The sequence below is a fragment of the Protopterus annectens genome, chromosome 11.part0, assembly GCF_019279795.1.
Source record: "Protopterus annectens isolate FY-2018-M chromosome 11.part0, PAN1.0, whole genome shotgun sequence".
Lineage (NCBI taxonomy): Eukaryota > Metazoa > Chordata > Ceratodontiformes > Protopteridae > Protopterus > Protopterus annectens.
In genome coordinates this window covers 1035478164-1035494065 of record NC_056745.1, presented here as the reverse complement: position 1 = coordinate 1035494065, position 15902 = coordinate 1035478164, and the positions used below count along the sequence as shown (strand labels likewise).

The window sequence follows — 15902 nt, the reverse complement described above, 5'->3', positions numbered from 1 at the left end:
CCCCTTTGCTTTGACCTGTAAGATCCCTGTGATTGATATTTGGAGCTTTTTGAGCACCTGGGTTTGCCCTGAGTGGCTCACAGGAAAGGACCAATTTTTAGTAGACCAGTGGCTGCACTTGCAAGAAATCTTTTACAGTTTGCATAGATTTAGTTTTGTCTTCCATTTTCCTTAAAACCTCTTCTGCCTTATTACCAAACAGAGTATCATGCTGCAAAGGGGCATCCAACAATTTAGCTTTAACATGATCAGGCAGATTTTGCTCCTTGAGCCAAGCATGCTTTCTTATCACAGATCCAGTAACGGCGGCCCTACAAAAGGCCTCCAAAGAATCAAAACCACATTGCAAAGTATGCTTTCCAACCTGTTCTGCTGAATGAAATGACTGCAACAGTGAAACACGAAGAACATCTAAGTGTTTTGCAGCACATCATCAAAATCTGTAAACATTAATGTCAACTGGTACAACACATGCGTGCATGCATATTATTTAATATTGGCATGCTTCAGGTTACTTGAACAAGTCTTTAATGTGCAACTTTAAAAGAAAAAAATAAAACAGAAGTGACAGTAGCATTTGTTATTCTATTAATGGGTTTTTTAGATAAGACTATTTAGAAAATAAAAAGGTAATACATGACAAATTTGTTATAATCAGTTTACAGTAATTTTACCAGGGTTCTTTTACATCTGTCAATAGGAACACCAGTGTTTATGTATAATATTAATGCATTAAAATATTTCACTTTACACTGTAAGGCATTTTTTAGGTTACATACTTTAAAAGATATTATTACATAGTGGTTAGCACTTCTGCTTCACAGCCCCAGGTTTTTATGTTCAAACCTAAAACTCGTTTTCTGTCACTATCAAGTGCTTTTCCTCAGATTTATTTTTACATAGGAAATGAAATTTCTCCAGTGGGCAAAACAACAAAAAATACTGCTGAAAGTCACATAAAAGAAACAATGGAATAAGATATTTTGCAAGCCCCCTACTTCACCTATTGTAGAGAGATCGCCACAACAAATTATGTATACTACCTTCACAGTTGCATAGCAGTGTAGAATGCAAAAAATCTAATGATCACTGAAAGGTGGATTTCAGTGATATACAGTTGGAGGTGTTGCTCATCAGACAAATCATCAATTTTTCCTCAGGTTCCCCTTTTCCTCAGTCTGCATGCTTTTTTATGGATTATTGCTACCTCCCAAAGACATTCCATTTATCTGACAGGCTGCTCTAAACTACCCATGAGTTTACCCAGTTGCTTGCAATGTGGCTAAAGCCTTCAAGCTCTTCAGTCAAAAATCAGGGACAAAGCCAAAAACATCTAAAGTAATTTTTAAAATTAGTGACATTTTTAAATATTACTACTATGTACTTAGAAAATTAAGAGGATTCTGCAGATGCACATTTTCTAAACTGCAAATCTGTAACTGTAAAGTGAAGCTAATACCCCCCCCCGGCTTTGTCATAGCATATACGTTTTAGGGACACTGCATAATTCAAGGCAAAATTAACACTGCCTTCAAAATCAAGGGAGCTTGAGAGGTATGATTATTGCTAGTTAAGTTACTGAGCATACATTCTGCAACCATACAGCTAAGCCATTTCAGACATGAATGAGGTTCACTACATGCAACTCCCATTAACATATTCGAATAGATGTAACTTTTCATTTAAAATTGTTTTGACCTCTTGTACTTCCCTTACAGTGGCATGGTTCTATGGTCTTCCAAAATGAAATATCTAACATTATACTCTATGGACTGCTGACCATTTGGAAACATAACTAGTGGAGTTCAATCTGCAAATCTTGACTAATACAAATCTCATGGTCTCTACTTTTCTGTGTCAGTACAGTCTGTGAAAATTATGGTTGTTTAGCTTCCTTAGACTTCAGTGCATTTGACTGGTAAATGTCTGTATTTCCACCCACACTGCTTCCCTTCTTCCCCATGGACAACACAGTACACTGTTTCTGCTGCTTTCCAAACTTAATCTGCTTTAGACTTTCCATAAGTTTCTACATGGTTACTCTATCTCCAGGCTGTAAATTTGGTAACATTTTGCAATTCCCATAATGGTAATATTCCTGTCTTTGCTGATTTCATTACAGCTTTTCTTTTATTTTGTGCTACTTCTCAAGCATTATGTGGAAGCTGTATTATTATGTGGAAACTTGATTCAACCTTCTGCCCATTAACAGCTAAATCAGTGACAGAATGAGTTCCTGTAAATGAGTATTCCTGAACTACAAAACTGTGAGACGTCATTCGTCATAGCTGTTGATAATTTTCTTCTTTGGATCTTTTTAACTATTAGGCTAATTCCTTCTACTTGTTCCTGTTTAACAAATTAAAGAATACTTCACTGATGGACAATGCCCAGACACACATCTCTGTGAAATATCCATTTGTGGGCTTGTGTGTAGGAGCTGCTCAGAAAGTCTGCCACTACATTTTGCGCTGAGGGAATGCAGACAGCCTGAAGAATCACTTGATATTTGACAGCTACATCCCAGACCTGAAGAGCTAACCTGCAAAGAAGGTAGGATCTTGTCCCCCCTTGTTTGCTGATATACCACATCACTGTGATATTGTTTGTGCAAACTTTGAGGGGCCTAGGATGAAAGAGGGTATGAAAGGCCTGATGAGCTAGAAGTAGGGCCCGCATCTCCTTGATGTTGATGTGGTCTGACCTCTAATGAAGAGGCCAGAGACCTTGGACCTTGAGAGAACAGAAGAAAGCTCACCACCTCCTGACTGAGGCATCCAAAAAAAGCTTGAGTCGGGACTGGAAGTTGGAAATGAAGCATCGCATTGAGAGAAAGTTGTTGACTCTACCACTGGAGCTCAAATTTGACACAGGGAGGGAAGGGAACTAGAAAGTCCAGGAGGTTACAGCATTGAAGCCACACTAACCTGAAGGTACCAATGAATCTCTCTCATATGGATCCTGGCAGAAGCAACACAGGGATGGTGTAGGCCATAAATACGAGGAACCCAAGAAATTCCCTGCTTGTGGTTGAAGCCAGAGAAAGAAGAGACTGAAAAAAAACAATCAGCGATAATGCTTTAGAGAAGGCAGGGATGCCAGCATGGGAATGGTCTGGATCCTGCAACCAGGAAAGACATGATCTAACTGAGACTGAGTTTTGAAAGTTTAAGGTGAACCTCAGACTTTGCAGCTGGAGAAATAGAAAACTGGTGGTCTGGAAGCAGAAAGTTGGGGGATGAGATAAGAATGACCAGATCGTCCAAATAAGGAAAGATCTAAACCTCTGTCATCCTGCAAAAGGCAATGACAGAAAAAAAAAAACATTTGGTGAATACCTTGGGAAAGTAGAGATGGCAAAGAGTACAGCAGAGAAATGAAAATGCAAGGAAGAGACAAAGAAATGCAATAACTTCTCGAAAAAGTGATGGATGGAGATGAGAAGGTATGCATCCTACAGATCCAGAAAGAGCAAAAGGAGAAGGGAACAAAGTCTGAAGGGAAAAAATCCGAAAGGACGGGACCTTTAGAAAGGTGTTGAGCTGAGAAAGGTTCAGAATTGACCTCCAGGTGCCATCCTTCCTGGGAACCAGAAACATTCTGGAATAAAAACCCCTCCCTTCCTGGGCAAGGGGCACAACCTGAGTGGTGCCCTTGGCTAAAAGAGAATGAAGCACCTCTGGAAAGAGGGGAAGCTCTTCTCTAGGAGGTTGAGGGATGCCCAGAAAGGGGGGAAGAGACTTAAAAACCATGGAATACCCGTGGCAGATGACTGACAGAACCCTAGAGTCTGTTGTGATCCTTAATCAATTTGGAACAGACTGGGAAAATGAAAGAACAAGGGAACCTAGTTGAGGGAAAAAGGAAGCAAACTGCCAAATGGAACCTGGTTTGTCCTGAAAAGGAGATTTCTGAGAAAACGGGATCTGTGTAGATTTAGCAGGAGGGCAGACGTCTAGAACAGTTTTTACCCTTTGGTGGAGGGCAAGAATGTCTGCGAACAAAAGCAGATTTGGAAGGGTAATTCCTCTGAAACTTAGGGAAAAGACAAATACAAACATGTTTCAACTCCTGCGGGGCTCTGCCCTTATCCTGGACAGATTTAAAAAGTTTAGCAGCAGCACAACCAAAAATATTTTTATTAACCAGAGGAGCATCCAATAACTTAGCCTTAATGTCATCAGACAAAGCCTGAAGATGAAGCCAAGAGTAATGCCTCATAACAGAACCCAATACAGCACCCCTGAAAGAAGCATTATGCTGCAACATATCTGCACTTAATGGAGTGGCGAGCCACTTGAGAAGTAGAACTCAACAAGAAAAGGGCCAAAACCTTCTCTTTGGAATCAGGAAGATCAGAAACTACTTGAGAAACCTGAGAAAGGAAGGCTAAAATATACCTTGTCATAAGAGTCTAGTAATTAATAGCCCTACAAGCCAGGGTGGCAGCAGTACAGACCTTTTTTGCCTGGCCTCTCCATGACCCCACTACACTTATATGAAGGAAGCAACTTAGTAGAGGGCAACAGTTGGAAAGGTTTGTCAGAGGATACAAATACCACTGAAATATCGGCAGAAAGGCATTTATACAGAAATTTACAATCACCAGGCACCTTTGAAAATCTGTCAGGTTTCTTAACAGCTGGGGCTGAGAATCGGGGGGGGGGGGCTACAGAAGCTGCTGAAACGGTATCCAGGATGGCAGCCAGAACTGGAGGAACAGTTCCCCCTCTAAGTGCCCAGAGCAAGGAACGACTACCATTCCCCACTGGAAATACATAAGAGCAAGGCAGTAAGACAAATACAGCATGGCAGCTTCTACCGAAGAGCCAAGGTGGATCACAAATATAAAACTTTTTTGTTTGAGACTGCTGTCTGTGGGTCTAAGGTACTCTAAATAATTTCCCTCACGTACCAGGTTTTTTCCCAAATAACAACCTTAGTCGAATTATTTAATTCCAGCTAAAAACCTTAGTTAAACTACCTGCTTTAACAGCTAATTACTTACCTAGCTGTGCTTTAAGCTGTTTGGTGTAGGTGTAGCCCGCTGCTCGGGCTCTCCGCTCCCTCCTGCCCCTATTCCCACCCGCCCCCTCTATATCTACATTTATAACCATATAGTCACTCCCCCACCACTCTGCTCCAATCACCTTCTTGCTTAACTAATTATCTCTCTTTGTTCACATCACTCTTCCTCATTCTGCTACTTACAGTCTTTAGATTCTGCTACTTACACCTTCTTGCTTAACTAATTATCTCTCTTTGTTCACATCACTCTTCCTCATTCTGCTACTTACACTCTTTAGATTCTACCTGCCTCTCTTCCTCAAACCTTATTATCCAACAACTGATATTGGACTACTAACTCACTACCCCTACAGACATGTGGTACTCCATTCTACTACCCACCCTACTAGCTCCATACCTCTTAACCTTATATGAAACACAACCTCTCCTAGGACTCCATGCCTCAAATGGTCGTACCAGCAACCCTGAAACCAAACATACCAACTTTTATCACATCAGTAATACCAAGTCACTTCTTATATCATGCTCCTACTCCCAACACACTCACACCAGTAAAATCAGCCCTAGACTCAAACAATACTGTAAAATAATAGATAAATTTATGAAATTTATCTCTAAGTTTAGACTCAATCTGTTAACTGATGGGGACATACACCCTAACCCTGGCCCTACCAACATTAATAAATCCTCTGTCTCTATCAGCAACTTAAGCTACACCCCTACAATTCCCCATCCACCCAACTCTCTCTTAACCTGTCATCTCAACATCCAAAGTATCAATAACAAACTGCATGAACTTCATGCACTCCTTGCTGATCTAGCCCCTGATATTCTGTGTCTCTCAGAGACCTGGTTAAAACCCTCCACTTCTGATAATGAAATACTTCCCCCTGGGTATAACATACACAGGCTGGACCGAGCATTCAGAAAAGGGGGTGGGGTAGCGGTACTATATAAATCTGATATGATTCTAACTACAGATGTTAGTCAACCGCCTCAGACCAATAATTCTGAAATCCTAGCTACCAAACTGAAACTTAAGAACAGTAAACATATCTACATAATCTGTGTGTACATTCCCCCTGGTAAAAATATAGCTACACTAGAAGACATCCTTCATTGGACATCCATCCATTACCCCCAAGAAACCATATTTCTCGGTGACCTTAATATTGACTGGAGAACTTGTTCCTCTGAATCTCCTACCACTCATATTAACTTGCATTCATTCAAGCAAGTTATTAACACTCCAACTAGAACTGGTAAGCCCAACCAGATAGAACGTATACTTGATTGGGTACTCATTAACAATCACCCCAACCTGTATACATATGGTACTCTCTTTGAAAGTCTAAGTGATCACCATCTCACATATATAATCAAGCAGAAAGTATGCAACCCCAACCAACCTCTACTAAGACATGTCAGAAACAAAAAAAAATTTGATTTAACCAAATTCCAACTTGAACTAAAATCCTGCAACTGGTCTATGCCAAAATGCCTCCCCTTAGAAGAAGCAGTACAGTACTTTAACAAAAAATTCCTTGAGATTCTTGACTTTCATGCACCCATCCGCTCTAAAAAAACCAAACCAAAAACTGCACCGTGGCTCTCAAAAGAGGCCAGGCTTAAAATTAAGCTCAGAGACAAAGCTTGGGCTTTATGGTGAACTACTAAACTCCCTCAGGATCAAATTGATTACAGGCAACTTAGGAATGAAACTAAAAAACTTACACTACTTGACAAAAAACAATACTACAGTAATCTACAATCCTCTAACCAAAATAACCCTCAAAAGTTCTGGGCTGGACTAAACAATCTAATACACCCTGGTAAAAAGACTACCCCTGTACCTGAGGCCCTCACCGATAAACCATTAGAAGAAGTTGCAGACAGTTTTAATCGCTTCTTCACTGAGACTATCCACACCCTAGCCAGCAACATGCCCCCTAGCCCCTACAGCCCAAACAGCTCCACCTCTAAAAATCTTCCACAATTTAGCTTCCAACCAATTGCTACATCATTTATCCATACCTTACTCAGAAAACTAAAACCTACCACACTTGCAGCTGACCAACTTCCAGCTGAATACCTACAAAAATCTGCTGATGCCATTGCCTATCCAATCTCAGTACTTATAAATCGCACATTAATAGAAGCTAATATTCCTAATATCTGGAAAATTTCTTATGTCATCCCTCTCCATAAAGGGGGAGGATCTACTGAACTATCCAATTATAGGCCAATAGCCATACTCTCTCCCCTAGCCAAAATAATGGAAAATGTATCCAAAACAGTTCATGCACCACTTAATAAACAACCATCTCCTGGCAGACACTCAACACGGCTTCAGACCTCACCACAGCACCACTACAGCCCTATTAGCCTTCTCTAACACCATTAACTTCCATCGTAATAACAACCATATCTCTTCAGCCCTACTCCTGGACCTGTCCAAAGCTTTTGATATGGTGGATCACCAACTATTGATCCACTCCCTAAAATCACTCTGTCTAAATCTAAAATCACTTCAATGGTTTGAGTCCTACCTAAGTGAAAGACAACAAGCCGTACTCTGGCATTCTAAACTTTCCACCCTATTACCAAACAACTTGGGTGTTCCACAAGGGTCCATACTAGGTCCTCTGTTATTCTCCATCTTCATCAATGATCTTCACACTGCCATTCCTAAAATTAACTGCATCCAATACGCAGATGACTCAACACTGATTTGCTCAGCTACATCCCCTACAGAGTTGCAGCTAAGTACCCAAACAACCTTCAACACAATGGAAAACTGGCTATCCAACCACCGCCTGATTCTAAACCCCAAAAAGACTAAAATGCTTATATTCCTACCAACACAAAAGTCCCTCCTCATTAACTTCACAATCAAATCCAAAGATGGCACAATCATCTCTCCTGACCCATCTACTAAACCTCTAGGTGTCACTATTGACAACCGCTTAAAGTTTGACCTACATGTTAACCAATTGATCAAAACCATCAATAAAAAACTAGGTTCACTGTACAGATTAAAGAACTTTCTAACTCCCATAGCCAAAGTTGCCATTGCCCGTTCTCATCTTCTCTCTACTCTCCTGTACGCATCCCCTCTTGTTTTAAATAACAATAAGTCCAATCTAAACAAACTTACTACCTGTTACAATCACATTGCCAGATTCGCCACTGGGCTCCCTTTTAGAACACATACCTGCATTAATCTAACTCAGCTTGGTTGGCTCGAACTTCTAGTCTAGTGCGATACAACCAATTGATCATAGTCCACAAAATCATATACACCCCTGAAAACACCCCTTCACTAAAACACCTAGTCACCCTGCACAACAATCCACGACCACTTCGTTCTTCCAACAAAGTCCTCATCCAGACTTACAAAACTAATAACCTAGCCGGTGACTCTCTCCTGTCCAACTCCCTAGGTAGAACCTGAAACCTTTTACCCCCTGAGATTACCTCAATTTCTTCCCTGAATCACTTCAAAGCCAAGCTCAAACTACACCTGGGGTCTAAAAGGTACTGCTACTGCACCAAGCCTGGCTAATCCTCACTCTACACAACGTATTTAGTCATAATTCTCTCCTTCTAACTAAAACATTCTCACTCTCATTTACTAACGATGTAAGCTTGTGGTTCCTATTACAATATTATTAATGTCAACTTCTGACTCCATGTTCTAAAATGTATTTTGTCGGTTCTTCAAGCAACCCTATACTTTTGTACATTATTTTTGAATTTTCTGTATGTTTTTGTTGCTTTTTGTTGGAGCTTTTCTCCCCGGGCCTCTGCTGAAAATGGACATATATCCAGTCGGACTATCCCGGTTAACAAATGTAAAATAAAATAAATAATAAATAAATAAACAAACAGAAGGTTTGCGAGACTCCATCTGAAGGACCTCATAATACCTCTTCTGGACATCAGAAACCTGAGAACAATCCCACTTAAAGAATTCCATCATACGTGAAATAGTGTCCCCAAAGGAAAAATCTTCTAAAGGGAATCTGGAATGATAGAATCCTCTTCCTCAGACTCACAGTCCAAGGGGAAGGGATCTGAGAAGATTATGCCAAAGACTCTTGCCTAGAATCCTGATTCTCATCAGAGGAATCCTGCTCCCTAGGTCTCTTAAGAGAAGTAGAGAATCAGAGAGGGGGGCAGGCACAGTGACCCCTTGAGGCAGCTTTAAAACCATTAAAGCATTAAACAACACCCTGACTAAAATCTTGCCATTCACACTGGGGATTTATAACTGCAGGGGAAATATGCTTGGTTTTGTTTCTTTTTCCATGGGATGTCTGCATTTAAAACCCTAGTAGGATCAGACCCTTGTCAACACTCTAAGAATAGTAGTGATTTCCTCCCGTACTAAAATCTGCATAATCCCTCTTGGACCCTCTGATATAATCAGCCAAGGTACCTCCTCAATGTCTGAAGCAGATGTCTGAAAAGCTTCCAAGGATGTGTGAGAAGTCAGATCCACGCCAACCTCTGAAGTGGTCGTTGCAGAGCAATCTGATGCAGCAACAACATGATCCTCTGAGCTTTCACCAGCCTTGAAAAAGAGGTCTTGGGGAAGCTGGACAGAGGCTGTTAATCAGACCTGAGTTTTTTGGCCTTTTTCTTGGCTGGTGGCTGACCTACAGGACAGGAAGACTCTACCATAGCACCTTGATCCAATAAACTAAGAAGCTAGTTTTCAAGGTAAATAAACAAAGAAAAGAGGTGACTACATAGGGTCTTGGGGACAAATGCTTGGCAGACAGAACACCGTGTGTATGGTCGTGAGACGCACCCAAACCAAACAGACACTGCTCATGATGATCTTTATGGGGAATCTACCTTCCACACTGACATTTTCCCTTTCTGGATGACATGTAAACTAACACTAAAATAAGAGAGAAGATAAGGAAGAACCTCAATAGGGCACTTATCTGAAAAATGTCTCGGTAACCAGCACAGAAAAGGGCATTCAGACTGACGTTCAGAGTAGGCATTTGGACTGGCAGCAAAGAAGTTCTGAACTGTGTGTGTCCGTACATCACCTTTATGCCCTACGTCTTGCACAGGGAGCATACGTCTGAAGTAAAACTCTTGTAGACACTAAAAGGCTTTGGTATACTGGCTAGATGTTGGACTATCCATGGCAGGAGATCCTTATGTAAGGAATACTGCAAGAGTAATATGGAAGGACATCACCTTTATCATAGGTATGAAAACTAAAGGAATTTTCACATCAACGCATTACAGTTAAAAGTTATTTTCCTACTTGACCATAATGCTTACGATCCACAAATGCTCTTGATCCATAAGCAAATGGTCTGCTCTCCTGTAGGATCACAACTGCTACACCATCCTATCTGGCATCCACTTGCCATGCAACTTATTCACACCAAAGTATTTTAATTTGGAGCATATCTGAATAGCTTCTTGAGTATTTCAAAACTGTTGTCCTATTCATAGTTCCGATTCGAGGATATACCCTTGCCATCTCAGATACATTAGATAAAACGTTTGCTAGATAAATCATTTCTAGAAGCCTTTGTAAAGATTTCTCTTCTAAACTTTGCAATTTGTACAACTTCTTTGACCTTTTCTGCAATGGGTTCAGTCCCTTTGAAATCAGAATTTGATCAGGGTATTTCTGTCTTGTCATTCATATTTAACTTTTAACTATGTTATCATAACCTATTCAACTGCTGTATCACTCTGTTATAGTTCATTTGCATCTGTCCCTATACTAACAGATCAATTATGTTCACAACACTTTTCAAACATGGATTACTTCTGCATCTTTAGAATGCTTTTGATGGGGAAATACCAATTCTAATTCTAAGGGATCTGCAACACTTAATGGAATATTACATGAACAGATTTTGTAGCTAGTTTCCCAGTAAGAAATGCTGGTTTACTTCAACTAATGAAGCAAAGCTGAGACCACTTCCTCAACTTTACATAAAGGGTAATTCTTTTATAATCACTTTATCCAGATCTTGCAAGTAAATGCTGATGCTTATTTTGTCTTTCTTTACAAACATGACTAACATCCACCCATTTTATTGGTTTTGCTTGCTAATAACATACAAGCTTTCCATACCCTTCAGTTCCTGGCAGAGATCTACCCCTGTGAGCTATTGGATGTTTCTTTGCAGCAAGCATCAAGAACACATCACCAGGCTTTATTTGTATGAGATATTCTCCTAGCAAACGTCTTAAGCATGTAAATAAGTTAACACAGTTGCGCAGGACATTATAGTTATGGCTCTGGACAGCATCAAAGATGTCTTTACAACTATCTGATGCTTCTACACACACAAGCTGTGTGATTCTATAACATTAACTCATTCTATTATTCTTAGCATCTTACAAGTGAAGCAGTCCAAAATATTAGAATTATGTACAAGATTCTTTTTTCAAATCAAGTCAGTATGTTTTGACTCTTTTATTCTACCTTCTGCTCAGAATTTAGCAATGTACACATAGCTCTGTTTAGTGTTCTAACCCCCAATTTTTAAGTTATCTTCATACAAAATATGTACTCTGCGCTCCACTGCCTACTTTAAATGCAACATTTTACTAATTCTCAGCACTTCTTGCTAACAGTATGATTTGCACTTCTGTCTTTGCGCCTCTGATACATTTTCAGAATATTTTGTCAAAACACAGTTCATTTCCAGATATTATGTATTTGTATAAGAGACTTTAGAGATGACCCATTTTGCTGAAAGTAGGTTTTAAGAAACTAAATTACAGTAGCTGTAACTGAAATGGTGGCAAGCCCTCACATTCAGCCAAGGTTGCACAACCTCAGGGCAAACAAAGCTCCTTAAATGGAATGATCCATTGCTGAAGTCTGACTTGAACTGTACAGTTTCTTCCATTTTCATGTGCTGGTTCAAAATGCAAAACCTGCTGAATGCACTTCATTTTCATTTTACACATCTTAGAAAAATGCACTGCTGAAGCTCAGATTCTACAGAAGTGATTAAATTAAGGCAATACTCTGCATCGTGCTCATAAAATGCAGCTACTGCATGAGGCCAAAATTTTAAAGCATACATCAATGAAATCCTGACTGACAAGACATTAAGGAACCATACAGCCGAGCACAAATGCTGGAAAAGCAAAGAGGGTGAAAATTTAAACTGTATGTTTTTTGCAAGTGACAAGCCACCTGCACCCCATTACCCAAGCTTATATGTTCCAACTTCAGAGTCACACACATATGATGGCAGAAATCTTTGGGGAAAAAATGGGCAGTGATTTCCCAATAGAAAATAGTCAATGGCATTCTGCTCCTCAGTGTCTTGTAATTACGACACTTGACAATCAATTAATCTGATCTGGACCACCTGTAGAGATACCATTCCAAATGTATGATTCCCTTTCTCTTGTCTCCGTTACTCTTACAATACATGGTTTCGTCACTCCAGTTACATTTGTAGGGTATTTTCACTTTATATTTCACTTTTTACTTTTCATTTGACTCTTGTTGTACCTTAACAATTCAGTTTCCACGCTAATTATTTCATATGTGTACTATAATTTAATTTGTTCTTCATGCATCCACAACCCATGACAAAGTTAGACACGTTTCTCTCACTGGCTTCCCCCTCCTTTCACTATTTCTATAATCACAAATGACTCACTCTCTCTTTCTCTGTCATACAGCCACATTTTTAGTTCAGAAACATAACTATGCATATTGTCTTTAGGACCCTGAATCCATGCAAGAACAGTTGGTGAACACATACATATGTCTCAGCACCTGGGGAAAATTGATTTTTAATTCTGAAAATCCTATAATACAAACTTACATTCCTCAATTCTGCTTATATAGTATACATACCCAATGGATTAGTTCTGACATTACTTAATTTGTTTAAATATTCTTCGCAGAAAGAGATTCTGGTCTCCTATGACCATTTAGTTTTGCATGTTGTTTTTTTTATTGAATTTATCACTGCTCTGTATCTTATTTCTTTCTGTCATGGAATTTTCCATTCTTAAGCATTGTGTTTTAGCTTCATTACCAGTTTTCAGTCTTGTAACACTATTTAATTGCTGATTACATAACAGAAATTTCTAGATGCAGACAACTACAAATAAAGTAGAAAAACTGTTCTCAATTTTACCAGTACAGAGCAGAAAAATTAACTTAACTGCACCCCCGAATTTTGGATATCATATAAAATTTAGAAAACATTTGAGGTTAATTTCTCTTCAACGTTTGCAATCATGCTGCAAATAATTATTTTCTTCCAAAGTAGCCAAGAGTATAAACATATATCTCTGCTTTTCTAGCCTGTTTTAAAAGCATCAGAAACGAATTACTACTGAGTGAAAACATTTCTGATCGAAGTTCTTCTCTGCTGATCAATACTTGCTGCTTTGCTTTTTGTCACTTTAACCAGATTACCACAGTAGCAATGATGCATGAAAGTGTACCCTGACATTTACGTTCCTATTACAATTAATGAAGTCGATCCCATGCTCGCCTTTACTTCTCTTATGCTTTCTCTGTGAACAAACTTTAAAGCACAGGTACTTTTCTGAGTGATCCCACTCATTCATTGTGTGAGTTTGGAAGATGCTCTGTGGAAAGAATAAGTTACTGGCATTTGCATCCGCCTCTAAAAAAAAATTACACTTTCTATGCAACTAGTGCAAATATTGACAACAGGATCCAAACACCAGAGTGCTACTGTGCCTGTAAAGAGCTACAATCTGTTTAACACAAATGCTATCCTGCTCAACTTCTCAGTAGTATAGCTGCTGCATGGATAACTTTCACAAATTTACATTTAGAACTGCTGTCAACATTTTTTCAGTTAATATTGACGTGCCACTCAACTGTTAAAATTTACACAAAGTGCTATGGGTATGGAATCTAGCACATGAAAACTATCCACTCTGAAAGACAGGGTTTTTCTCTTTCTGACCTTTCTGCTCTGACTTTTAAAGGCCTCAAGCCAACAGTCTTAAGCATGAGCAGAGATGCTCAGTGTTAGTTACATGCCCTTTGAACAAAAGTGCTAGTAAAGGAAAAGAAAAGACACCTTTATAGTGAATGAACCAACAGTAATTTGAGTGATATGTAATTTGATTTGTTCCACATGCAGCAATACAGGACGAAATTTACAATCAGGAATACTATAATCAAGCTGCTGCAACAGTAAAGGTGACATCCTCTGCATTACAATAATGGATGCTAAAAACTCAACCACCCTATTTGGGGCTTTGTCATTTCACCATGTTCAAAAATAGTTTTAGATGGCATGAAAACTAGGAACAGGCTGGTGCTTTTGCATCAATTATGCATTACGTCTGAATGATACAAACAAACCAGCTGGCTAGGAATAGTACATTGCTATGTTCTACAATTTCAGAAGAAGCACTCTGCTGCGTTGAATCAACTGGTTTTAATGGGAAAAAAAAAAAAAAAAACATTTTATGAACTAGATCTGCGGCTTCACACACAAGTGGTCAAGAGCCAGTTTAAATCCAAGCTGGCTGCAGTTCATTACTCAGAATATATTACCTGTTCCATTGACCTGGGTCTGACCTTTTGAGGGCTGTGGAGCTGCTGACTCTTCACACCTAAAGACAAATGGAAAAAAAATGCAGAAATCAGAATGAAAGACTGAAAAGTACAACTGCAAATCCACCTCTCCGTTCCAGTAAGCCTTCAAATATTCTATATGGGATCAAATGCTAGAAAGTACAGTTGTGCAATTTGAACTCACCATAACAGTAGATGTTCAAGTGACCACTGCTGCAGTAGTCATATGGGTTATATCCTGCTAAGGATACAACAGCCAGCCTGCTTGTAAAGCTTCAGGGCACCTTCTATGTGGCCTAACTGTGAAGCAGCTCAAGCTGGACTGATTATAAGACACAAAATCCTTCAAAGCCTTCCTGCCAGCAAAGAGAGGGAAGGCTGAGCCCTGAAGGACAATGCCAGGAAAAACAAAAATATATTTCCACACCCTGGCATAAAAAACACTCCAAAAAACAATGGTGATGAGTATGGCTACTGCAGCAGTTATGTGAACATCTTAATAATACGGTAAGTTCAACTTACATAATTGCACTATATTCTTCATATTAATCACTGCTGCAGTAGCCTTAGCTATATGAGTAGATTACAATAGCTAACTATATTTGGGAGGTGGAAGGAGAAGAGTCCAGAATGGTCCTAGCAAAACGTGACCTAGAGAAGGATTCAAGCTTATAGTGCTTTGTAAAAGGATGTACAGAGGACCAAGTCACAGCTTCTAGAATCCAACCCATTCCAAAAATCCAGAGATGAAGACACAGCCCTGATAGAGTGGACCGTGACCCTACCTGGAACAATTCTGACAGTTTGTCTTTCCTTACCTTCACAAGAAATTAACTGATCTGAAAGATTTAAATCTCTCATGATAGTACCAGAGTTGTCTGTGGACATCCAAGGTATGGAATATCTTCTCTCCTTCAGTTTTGGGTGCAGGAAAGAAAACAAGGAGATGGACAGTTTGGCTTAAAGGAAATTCAGATGCCGCCTCAGGCATAAAAAGGAAGAATAGTTCTCAAAGAAACCCCATCCCTGTGAAAAATGAGATAGGGGTGACTCACCATAACAGCTTGCAACTCAGATACCCTTCTTGTAGAGGTCAGTGAAATCACTAAAACAGTTTTCCATGTTAAGAACCTCAAGTCAGCCAGATTGCTGGTTCAAATGGAGCAAATGTTAGCTTTTCTAACATAAAATTAAGATCCCAAGGAGGAGCCACCAGTTTTCTTGCAGGCCTCTTACGTAAAACCCCTTTCAAAAACATTTTGATATGACACTACATTGAAAGAGGAGGGAC

General features: G+C 39.5%; 1 protein-coding gene across 3 annotated transcripts in view; it reads right to left on the bottom strand.

Annotated features, from left to right (window-relative positions):
* GRAMD4 (GRAM domain containing 4) overlaps positions 1–15902 on the bottom strand; it is a 2037033-nt gene that overhangs the window by 706280 nt on the left and 1314851 nt on the right. For all 3 annotated transcript variants that reach the window (XM_044088380.1, XM_044088381.1, XM_044088383.1), the window contains one exon: positions 14591–14649. In XM_044088380.1, coding sequence (XP_043944315.1) covers positions 14591–14649 — 59 coding nt within the window. The remainder of the gene's footprint in view (positions 1–14590; positions 14650–15902) is intronic.